Genomic DNA, 12,689 nt, shown 5'->3' on the forward strand with positions numbered 1-12,689 from the left:
AATTCATTTCAAAAAACGTTAATTGGGTGTTTTCTAGATGTCCCAGAGGCTGTTCAACCTCAGGGCTACCACATACAGAGGGCAGGAGGATGCGAAAGGAGCAATTTTCGGTAGCTAATCAACAGACGCAGAGCATGGCGACTGAGGCTGAGGAACATAAACTGGGTTCATACAAACAGATATACACAGGAAATTCAGCAAAGTTGTAGGTAAAATAATATACTCCGTGAGAGATGGAGCAATCATGGAAGTTAATGATTCAGTTGATCACAGTTTTAGAAAACTGCAGAGCATACTGCTAGATAAAGATATGGTTTTAGAATGTAAGGAAGTGAGCCTCAGGCTGATTCAAGTAATGATGATTGTGGATTACGACAGGTGAGTGATCATTATTGCGGATGTAGCTGGCCACTAGAAGACTGAAGAAGACAGGCGATAGTTTTGGGAATGATTGAGTGGGTGTGTGAGTAGTTTTGATGCGAAAGATCGGATATTGGTGATGGTTGAATTGAATGCAAAAGTGGGTAATGCAGAAGTTGTGTATAAATGGGGATATTGATATACATGAGGTATACTACGATGAAAGTATTTTTTGAGACATTGTCTCCAGAAACATCAATCGCACAAGACAGGAAAGTCGAGTTATTAACTACCATAGAAACAAACAAACAAGAAGAAAACATCAAGAGCAACTAACTATATTATAACAATACACACTATGAGAATCCAACGTAGTTTATGAATGAAAATGTCAACAAGAACTTGACTGAGCTCCTTGCCAACATGACCTACGTAGGATGCACAAGCCTGCACTCTGTCCGGAAAACTTACCTTACATATACGTACATGATAGCTCCAGCAAATTACATGTCACGAAGAAGCACAACACAGTCCTCATACGAGAAATATTTGTTAAATTCAAAAGATACTATGCAGTGTACTGGATGGAAGACGCACACACATCGCCGAAGCACTTAACTATTAAGCAACAACAACATAAAAAGAACAAAAAGAACATGGACCAAGGTAAGATACTACAACTACGTACTTTAGCAGCAGGCAGCAGGCAATGAGTATGCAGAGCTATGTGCACATTAGTCCACAGGTATCACCTTACCTCACTGGGCTACCCATAATCACAACACGCTCCTGAAAATGATTTAATGGATTAATAACTAAATATCAAGACAACCGTGGAAATATCTTACAAAGCCTCTCCAGCCATGTCAAAAAAGATATCAGACACTTGAAAGATGTCTTGTCATTTCAACAGAATATATTTACAAAGAATCGCAACCATGATAGAGTAGTAGATATAGGGTGCTTTGGTCGAGGTGGCGTGCGAAGTGAAAAGGTCAGGGAGAATGGTTTGGTAGAAAAGAGGCAGTGAAAGCTTTGTGCAAGATGAAAGCCGGCAAGGCGACGGGTTTGGATGGTATTGCAGTGGAATTTATCAAAAAATCGGGTGACTGTGTTGTTGACTGGTTGGTAAGGATATTCAGTGTATGTGTGGTTCATGGTAAAGTGCATGAGGATTAGGAGAATGTATGCATAATGCCATTGTAAAAAAGGCATAGGGGATAAACGCGAGTGTTCAAATTACAGAGGTATAAGTTTGTTAAGTATTCCTGGGAAATCATATGCGAGGGTATTGATTGAGAGGGTAAAGGCATGTACAGAGCATCAGATTGGGGAAGAGCAGTGTGGTTTCAGAAGCGGTAGAGGGTGTGTGTATCAGGTGTATTCTTTCAAGAGTGTATGTGAGGAAAACTTAGAAAAACAAATGGATTTGAATGTAGCATTTATGGATCTGGAGATGGCATATGATAGAGATGATAGAGATGCTCTGTAGAAGGTATTAAAAGTATATGGTATGGGAGGAAAGTTGATAGAAGCAGTGAAAAGTTTTTATCAAGGATGTAAGGCGTGTGTACGAGTTGGAAGAGAGGAAAGTGATTGGTTCCCAGTGAATGTCGATTTGCGGCAGGGTGAGTGGTCTCCATGGTTGTTTAATATGTTTATGGATGGGGTTGTGAGGGAAGTGAATACTAGAGTTTTGGAGCGAGGGGCAAGTATGCAGTCTGCTGTCGATGAGAGGGCTTGGGAAGTGAGTCAGTTGTTGTTTGCTGATGATACAGCGCTGGCGGCTGATTTGGGTGAGAAACTGTAGAAGTTGGTGACTGATTTTGGTAAAGTGTGTGAAAGAAGAAAGTTGCGAGTAAATGTGAATAAAAGCAAGGTTATTAGGTTCAGCAGGGTTGAAGGACAAGTAAATTGGGAAGTAAGTTTGAATGGAGAAAAACTGGAGGAAGTGAAGTGTTCTAGATATCTGGGAGTGGATTTACCAGCCGATGGAACCATGGAATCGGAAGTGAGTCACAGGATGGGGGAGGGGGCGAAGGTTCTGGGAGCGTTGAAGAATGTGTGGAAGGCGAGAACGTTATCTTGGAGAGCAAAAATGGGTATGTTTGAAGGAATAGTGGTTCCAACAATGTTATATGATTGCGAAGCATGGGCTTTAGATAGGGTATTGCGGAGGAGGGTGGATGTGTTGGAAATGATATGTTTGAGGACAACATATGGTGTAAGGTGTTTTGATCGAGTAATTAATGAAAGGGTAAGAGTGATGTGGTTGAGAGAGCAGAATAGAGTGTATTGTAATGGTTTGGTTACATGGAGAGAATGAGCGAGGAAAGATTGACAAAGAGGATATATGTGTCAGAGGTGGAGGGAACGAGGAGAAGTGGGAGTCCAAATTGGAGGTGGAAGGATGGAGTGAAAAAGATTTTGAGCGATCGAGGCCTTGAACATACAGAAGGGTGAAAGGCGTGCAAGGAATAGAGTAGATTGGAACGATGTGGTATACCGGGGTCGACGTGCTGTCAATGGATTGAACCAGGGCATGTGAAGCGTCTGGGGTAAACCATGGAAAGTTGAGAGTGAATGGAAAAAATAAAAACAAGGTTATGAGGTACATGAGAGTTGAGAGACAAGTTAGTTAGGATTAAGTTTGAATGGAGTAAAAATTTGAGGAAGTGAAGTGTTTTAGATATCTGGGAGTAGACTTAGCAACGAATGGGACCATGGAAGTGGAAGTGAATCATAGGTGTGCTATAGGTAGGGTTATACGGAGTTGGATGGGTGTGTTGGATATGAAATATTTGAGGACAGTATATGTTGTGAGGTGGTTTGATCGAGTAAGTAATAAAAGGGTAATAAAAAGAGTGTGTTTGAGGGAGGAAAACAGGGTGTGTTGAAATGGTTTGGACATTAGGAAAGAATGAGTGAGGAATGGATGACAAAGAGGATATATGTCAGAGGTTGGGGGGAATAAGAGAAGCGGGTCACCAAATTGGAGTGGAAGGATGTAGTAAAAATGATTTTGAGGGATCGGCGCGTGGACATGCTAGGGATAAAAGGGTGGTTCAGTCCACTGGCAGCACGTAGACCCAAGTATACCACATAGTTCCAGTTCACTCCTTCCATTTCACGCCTTTCACCGCCATGCATGTTCAGGCCTCGATCACTCAAATCCTTTTTCACCCCATTCTTCCATCTCCAATTTGGTTTACCTGTTACCTTGTTCCCTCCACTTCAGAAACGTATATCTTCTTTGTCAACCTTTCCTCACTCATTCTTTCCATATGTGTAAACCGTTTCAGCATATCTTCTTCAGCTGTCTCAATCGCACTCTTTCTATTACTACATATATCTCTTACGTTTTCATTACTTACTTGATGAAACTACCTCATACTACATGTTGCCCTTAAATATTTCATTTCCACCACATCCACCTTCCTTCGCAGAGCCTTATCTACACACCATGCCTCGCATTCATATGATATTGTTGGGACTACTATAATTTCAAATACACCTATTTTTGCCCTCTCTCTCAGCTAATGTTCTCTCTTTCCACACGTTCTTCAGTGTCTTCTGAACCTTCGCTCCCTTACCTACCCTATGACTCACTTCCGCTTTCACGGCTCCATCCGCTGTCCTGTCTACTCCCAGGTATCTAAAGTACTTCACTTCCCCAGATTTTTCTTCATTCAAACTTACACCCAAACTAACCCGTCCCTCATCCTTGCTAAACACAATAACCGTGCTTTTATCCATATTTACGCTGAACTTTCTCCACACCCTTTTTGAAACTCAGTCACCAACGTTTGCAGTTTTTCACTAGAATCTGCGACCGGTGCTGTATCATCAGCAAACAACATTTTCGAGTCCCTCGCATGCCTCAGACTGCATACTTGCCCCTCTCTCCAAAACTTGCATTTACCTCCCTCACCAACCTATCCATAGAACACTTAAACAAGCATTGTGACATCACACCCCGGCTACAAACCAACCTTTATTTGGAATAATTCACTCTCCTCTTTCCCTACTCGTACACATGCCTTACACCCTTGATAAAAAAACTCACCGTTTCTAGCCGCTTTCTCCCACACTATATATGCTTAAGACCTTCCAAAAAGGGTCTCTATAACTCAAATATACGATTTTTACAGATTCGTAAATACCACATGCAGATCTACCAATTTCTCCAAGTATTTCTCACACACATTATTCAAAGCAAGCACCTGTTCTACTCATCCTTTATTCCCTTTGCCTTTATGCAATGGCACTATACATACACTCGGCCAACTTCAGGCACTTCACCATGATCCATACATACACTGAAAATCCTTATTAACCAATCAATAACATAGTCACCCATTCCTTAATAGATTCAACAGCAATACCATCTTCTACAGTCGCCTTGCCTCATTTCATCTTACATAAGGCTTTTACCACCTTTTCTTACCTCACCAAACCAATCATCATGACCCTTTCACTTTGTATACCACCCCGACCCAAGTACCCTACGTCTGCTACCATATCACTAAACAAATTCAATAGTCCTTCAAAATACTCACTCTCGCTCCTTACTTCATTACTGCCTATTACCACTTCCCCTTTTGCCCCCTTTAGCGATGTTCCAATTTGTTCTCTATATTTCCGCGTGCTATCAACCTTCTTCTAAAGCATTGTTTTCATCCAGTCATTTGCACTCTTTCCCTGTAAATGTAAACCAACTTTTCCTCGACACACTATTCACTACCCTTCCCAAATCTGCACGCTACATGCTTCCCTCGCACGTGGCATCACTGCTTCCCTAGATATCTTCCATTCCTCATACACTTCCCTCGGTTCATTTATTCTCACCTTTTGCCATTATACGCTCAATCTCTCCTGGCTTTCTTCACACAAGTCTCTTTTCCAGGCTCGCTTACTCTCGCCACTTTCTTCTCACCGACATCATTTTTTCTATTCTGAAAACCTCTACAAAGCTTAACCATCGCCTCCATATGATAGCGATTAGATATCCCACCAGCTGCCCCCCTCAGCACATTTACGTTCAAAAGTCTCTTGTTTACATGCCTATCAATTAATATGTAATATGATAATTCCCACTGACCATCTCTCGTACTCGCATACGTATACTTTTGTATGTCCCTCTTTTTAAGCCAGGTATTCCTAATCTTCAGTCTTTTTTCAGCATAGTTCAACAAGCTGTTCACCATTTCCATTCATAATGCTGAATACAACATGGCCCCCAGTTATACCAACAACTTCCACACTACTCACCTTCGCATTCAAATTAACCCTCACTAACACCTGGTCTCTTGCGTCAAAACCGCTGACACCCACTCAGCTGCTTCCAAAGCGCTTGTTTCTCATGATGTTACTTTTCATGACTATTTGCATAAGTACCCAAAAATCACCCATATCTCTATCCACTATTGATTTCATTCACATCAGTCTAGAAATTATTTTCTTACTGTCTTTCACACAGTTCTATAACTCCTGCATCAATGATAGGGCTAATTCTAACTTTGCTCTAATCCTCCCACCAACCCTTGACTTTACCTCTAGTGCCAGAGCAAGCAGTTTTCTTTCCTCAAACTTTTCTATATATCTCTCCTCTCTTCTTACATTGGTTACATCTACACACAATTCAAATCTCCAGTCTGAGCCTTAGATGAGGATAAACACTCCACGCTTGGTTCCATCTGTTCCGTCTTTTAAAAACTGCAACGCAGCATGGTGAGAGGGAGGTTTCCAAACCCCCGTTGCCGCCCTTTCAGTCGCCTTTTACGCCACGCAGGGAATACGTGGGTAGAATTATTTTTCCCCTACCCCAATGATAATGTATATACATATAAATATATATATATATATATATATATATATATATATATATATATATATATATATATATATATATATATATATATATATATATATATATTTTTTTTTTTTTTTTTTTTTTTTTTGCCGCTGTCTCCCGCGTTTGAGAGGTGGCACAAGGAAACAGACGAAAGAAATGGCCCAACCCACCCCCATACACATGTATATACATACGTCCACACACGCAAATATACATACCTACACAGCTTTCCATGGTTTACCCCAGACGCTTCACACGCCCTGATTCAACCCACTGACAGCACGTCAACCCCGGTACACCACATCGATCCAATTCACCCTATTCCTTGCCCTCCTTTCACCCTCCTGCATGTTCAGGCCCCGATCACACAAAATCTTTTTCACTCCATCTTTCCACCTCCAATTTGGTCTCCCACTTCTCCTCGTTCCCTCCACCTCCGACACATATATCCTCTTGGTCAATCTTTCCTCACTCATTCTCTCCATGTGCCCAAACCATTTCAAAACACACTCTTCTGCTCTCTCAACCACGTTCTTTTTATTTCCACACATCTCTCTTACCCTTACGTTACTTACTCGATCAAACCACCTCACACCACACATTGTCCTCAAACATCTCATTTCCAGCACATCCATCCTCCTGCGCACAACTCTATACATTGCCCACGCCTCGCAACCATACAACATTGTTGGAACCACTATTCCTTCAAACATACCCATTTTTGCTTTCCGAGACAATGTTCTCGACGTCCACACATTCTTCAAGGCTCCCAGGATTTTCGCCCCCTCCCCCACCCTATGATCCACTTCCGCTTCCATGGTTCCATCCGCTGCCAGATCCACTCCCAGATATCTAAAACACTTTACTTCCTCCAGTTTTTCTCCATTCAAACTTACCTCTCAGTTGACTTGACCCTCAACCCTACTGTACCTAATTACCTTGCTCTTATTCACATTTTCTCTTAACTTTCTTCTTTCACACACTTTACCAAACTCAGTCACCAGCTTCTGCAGTTTCACACATGAATCAGCCACCAGCGCTGTATCATCAGCGAACAACAACTGACTCACTTCCCACGCTCTCTCATCCCCAACAGACTTCATACTTGCCCCTCTTTCCAAAACTCTTGCATTCACCTCCCTAACAACCCCATCATAAAGAAATTAAACAACCATGGGGACATCACACACCCCTGCCGCAAACCTACATTCACTGAGAACCAATCACTTTCCTCTCTTCCTACACGTACACATTCCTTACATAATCGATAAAAACTTTTCACTTCTTCTAACAACTTGCCTCCTACACCATATATTCTTAATACCTTCCACAGAGCATCTCTATCAACTCTATCATAAGCCTTCTCCAGATCCATAAATGCTACATACAAATCCATTTGCTTTTCTAAGTATTTCTCACATACATTCTTCAAAGCAAACACCTGATCCAGACATCCTCTACCACTTATGAAACCACACTGCGCTTATATATATATATATATATATATATATATATATATATATATATATATATTATATATATATATATATATATATATATATATACATATATATATGTACATATATATATATATGTATATATATATATATATATATATATATATATATATATATATATATATATATATATATATATATATATATATATATATATATATATATATATATATATATATATATATATATATATATATATATATATATATATATATATATATATATATAAGCGCAGTGTGGTTTCATAAGTGGTAGAGGATGTGTGGATCAGGTGTTTGCTTTGAAAAATGTATATGAGAAATACTTAGAAAAGCAAACGCGGGAGACAGCGACAAAGTATAAAAAAAAAAAAAAAAAAAATATATATATATATATATATATATATATATATATATATATATATATATATATATATATATATATATATATATATATATATATATATATATATAAATATATATATATATATATATATATATATATATATATATATATGTATATATATATATATATATATATATATATATATATATATATATACATATATATATATGTATATATATATATACATATATATATATATATATATATATATATATATATATATATATATATATATATATATATATATATATATATATATATATATATATATATATATATATATATATATATATATATATAGAAGCTAGAAGTTTCAGTTTTCTAAATTGTTTCTTACATTTTTCATATGTATATATATGTATGTGTGTGTGTTTGTATATGTGCGTATGTATGTGTATATGTGTGTATGTGTATATGTATATATATATGTATATTATCCCTGGGGATAGGGGTGAAAGAATAGTTCCCACGTATTCCTCGCGTGTCGTAGAAAGCGACTAGAGGGGACGGGAGCGGGGGGCCAGAAATCCTCCCCTCCTTGTATTAACTTTCTAAAATGGGAAACAGAAGAAGGAGTCACGCGGGGAGTGCTCATCCTCCTGGAAGGCTCAGAGTGGGGTGCCTAAATGTGTGTGGATGTAACCAAGATGTGAAAAAAGGAGAGATAGGTAGTATGTTTGAGGAAAGGAACCTAGATGTTTTGGGTCTGAGTGAAACGAAGCTCAAGGGTAAAGGGGAAGAGTGGTTTGGGAATGTCTGGGGAGTAAAGTCAGGGGTTAGTGAGAGGACAAGAGCAAGGGAAGGAGTAGCAATACTCCTGAAACAGGAGTTGTGGGAGTATGTGATAGAATGTAAGAAAGTAAATTCTCGATTAATATGGGTAAAACTGAAAGTTGATGGAGAGAGGTGGGTGATTATCGGTGCATATGCGCCTGGGCATGAGAAGAAAGATCATGAGAGGCAAGTGTTTTGGGAGCAGCTGAATGAGTGTGTTGGTGGTTTTGATGCACGAGACCGGGTTATAGTGATGGGTGATTTGAATGCAAAGGTGAGTAATGTGGCAGTTGAGGGAATAATTGGTATACATTGGGTGTTCAGTGTTGTAAATGGAAATGGTGAAGAGCTTGTAGATTTATGTGCTGAAAAAGGACTGATGATTGGGAATACCTGGTTTAAAAAGCGAGATATACATAAGTATACTTATGTAAGTAGGAGAGATGGCCAGAGAGCGTTATTGGATTACGTGTTAATTGACAGGCGTGCGAAAGAGAGACTTTTGGATGTTAATGTGCTGAGAGGTGCAACTAGAGGGATGTCTGATCATTATCTTGTGGAGGCTAAGGTGAAGATTTGTTTGGGTTTTCAGAAAAGAAGAGTGAATGTTGGGATGAAGAGGGTGGTGAGAGTAAGTGAGCTTGGGAAGGAGACCTGTGTGAGGAAGTACCAGGAGAGACTGAGTACAGAATGGAAAAATGTGAGAGCAATGGAAGTAAGGGGAGTGGGGGTGGAATGGGATGTATTTAGGGAATCAGTGATGGATTGCGCTAAAGATGCTTGTGGCATGAGAAGAGTGGGAGGTGGGTTGATTAGAAAGGGTAGTGAGTGGTTGGATGAGGAAGTAAGAGTATTAGTGAAAGAGAAGAGAGAGGTATTTGGACGATTTTTGCAGGGAAAAAATGCAATTGAGTGGGAGATGTATAAAAGAAAGAGACAGGAGGTCAAGAGAAAGGTGCAAGAGGTGAAAAAAAGGGCAAATGAGAGTTGGAGTGAGAGAGTATCATTAAATTTTAGAGAGAATGAAAACATGTTCTGGAAGGAGGTAAATAAAGTGCGTAAGACAAGGGAGCAAATGGGAACTTCAGTGAAGGGCGCAAATGGGGAGGTGATAACAAGTAGTGGTGATGTGAGAAGGAGATGGAGTGAGTATTTTGAAGGTTTGTTGAATATGTTTGATGATAGAGTGGCAGATATAGGGTGTTTTGATCGAGGTGGTGTGCAAAGTGAGAGGGTTAGGGAAAATTATTTGGTAAACAGAGAAGAGGTAGTGAAAGCTTTGCGGAAGATGAAAGCCGGCAAGGCAGCAGGTTTGGATGGTATTGCAGTGGAATTCATTAAAAAGGGGGTGACTGTATTGTTGACTGGTTGGTAAGGTTATTTAATGTATGTATGACTCATGGTGAGGTGCCTGAGGATTGGCGGAATGCGTGCATAGTGCCATTGTACAAAGGCAAAGGGGATAAGAGTGAGTGCTCAAATTACAGAGGTATAAGTTTGTTGAGTTTTCCTGGTAAATTATATGGGAGGGTATTGATTGAGAGGGTGAAGGCATGTACAGAGCATCAGATCGGGGAAGAGCAGTGTGGTTTCAGAAGTGGTAGAGGATGTGTGGATCAGGTGTTTGCTTTGAAGAATGTATGTGAGAAATACTTAGAAAAGCAAATGGATTTGTATGTAGCATTTATGGATCTGGAGAAGGCATATGATAGAGTTGATAGAGATGCTCTGTGGAAGGTATTAAGAATATATGGTGTGGGAGGAAAGTTGTTAGAAGCAGTGAAAAGTTTTTATCGAGGATGTAAGGCATGTGTACGTGTAGGAAAAGAGGAAAGTGATTGGTTCTCAGTGAATGTAGGTTTGCGGCGGGGGGGGTGTGATGTGTCCATGGTTGTTTAATTTGTTTATGGATGGTGTTGTTAGGGAGGTGAATGCAAGAGTTTTGGAAAGAGGGGCAAGTATGAAGTCTGTTGGGGATGAGAGAGCTTGGGAAGTGAGTCAGTTGTTGTTCGCTGATGATACAGCGCTGGTGGCTGATTCATGTGAGAAACTGCAGAAGCTGGTGACTGAGTTTGGTAAAGTGTGTGGAAGAAGAAAGTTAAGAGTAAATGTGAAAAAGAGCAAATTATTAGGTACAGTAGGGTTGAGGGTCAAGTCAATTGGGAGGTGAGTTTGAATGGAGAAAAACTTGAGGAAGTAAAGTGTTTTAGATATCTGGGAGTGGATCTGGCAGGGGATGGAACCATGGAAGCGGAAGTGGATCATAGGGTGGGGGAGGGGGCGAAAATTCTGGGAGCCTTGAAGAATGTGTGGAAGTCGAGAACATTATCTCGGAAAGCAAAAATGGGTATGTTTGAAGGAATAGTGGTTCCAACAATGTTGTATGGTTGCGAGGCGTGGGCTGTGGATAGAGTTGTGCGCAGGAGGGTGGATGTGCTGGAAATGAGATGTTTGATGACAATGTGTGGTGTGAGGTGGTTTGATCGAGTGAGTAACGTAAGGGGAAGAGAGATGTGTGGAAATAAAAAGAGCGTGGTTGAGAGAGCAGAAGAGGGTGTTTTGAAGTGGTTTGGGCACATGGAGAGAATGAGTGAGGAAAGATTGACCAAGAGGATATATGTGTCGAAGGTGGAGGGAACGAGGAGAAGAGGGAGACCAAATTGTAGGTTTAAAGATGGAGTGAAAAAGATTTTGTGTGATCGGGGCCTGAACATGCAGGAGGGTGAAAGGAGGGCAAGGAATAGAGTGAATTGGAGCGATGTGGTATACCGAGGTTGACGTGCTGTCAGTGGATTGAATCAAGGCATGTGAAGCGACTGCGGTAAACCATGGAAAGCTGTGTAGGTATGTATATTTGCGTGTGTGGACGTATGTATATACATGTGTATGGGGGGGGGGTTGGGCCATTTCTTTCGTCTGTTTCCTTGCGCTACCTCGCAAACGCGGGAGACAGTGACAAAATATAATAAATATATAAATAAATAAATATAAATATATGTATATATATATATATATATATATATATATATATATATATATATATATATATATATATATATATATCTATATCTATATCTATATCTATATATATATATATATATATATATATATATATATATATATATATATATATATATATATATATATATATATATATATATATATATATATATATATATATATATATATATGTATATATATATATATATATATATATATATATATATATATATATATATATATATATATATATATATATATATATATATATATACATATATATATATATATATATATATATATATATATATATATATATATATATATATATATATATATATATATTTTTTGCTTTGAAGAATGTATGTGAGAAATACTTAGAAAAGCAAATGATTTGTATGTAGCATTTATGGATCTGGAGAAGGCATATGATAGAGTTGATAGAGATGCTCTGTGGAAGGTTTTAAGAATATATGGTGTGGGAGGCAAGTTGATAGAAGCAGTGAAAAGTTTTTATCGAAGATGTAAGGCATATGTACGTGTAGGAAGAGAGGAAAGTGATTGGTTCTCAGTGAATGTAGGTTTACGGCAGGGGTGTGTGTTATATCTCCATGGTCGTTTAATTTGTTTATGGATGGGGTTGTTAGGGAGGTGAATGCAAGAGTTTTGGAAAGAGGGGCAAGTATGCAGTCTGTTGTGGATGAGAGAGCTTGGGAAGTGTTTCAGTTGTTGTTCGCTGATGATACAGCGCTGGTGGCTGAATATTGTAAGAAACTGCAGAAGCTGGTGACTGAGTTTGG

General features: G+C 39.0%; 1 protein-coding gene across 1 annotated transcript in view; it reads left to right on the forward strand.

Moving 5' to 3' along the window:
• LOC139753252 (thrombospondin type-1 domain-containing protein 4-like) overlaps nucleotides 1-12,689 on the forward strand; it is a 685,046-nt gene that overhangs the window by 636,404 nt on the left and 35,953 nt on the right. Inside the window, exons 15-16 of the mRNA XM_071669508.1 lie at nucleotides 180-378; nucleotides 854-1,026. Of these exons, the coding sequence (XP_071525609.1) occupies nucleotides 180-378; nucleotides 854-1,026 (372 nt within the window). The remainder of the gene's footprint in view (nucleotides 1-179; nucleotides 379-853; nucleotides 1,027-12,689) is intronic.

The sequence above is a fragment of the Panulirus ornatus genome, chromosome 2 (assembly GCF_036320965.1).
Source record: "Panulirus ornatus isolate Po-2019 chromosome 2, ASM3632096v1, whole genome shotgun sequence".
NCBI lineage: Eukaryota > Metazoa > Arthropoda > Malacostraca > Decapoda > Palinuridae > Panulirus > Panulirus ornatus.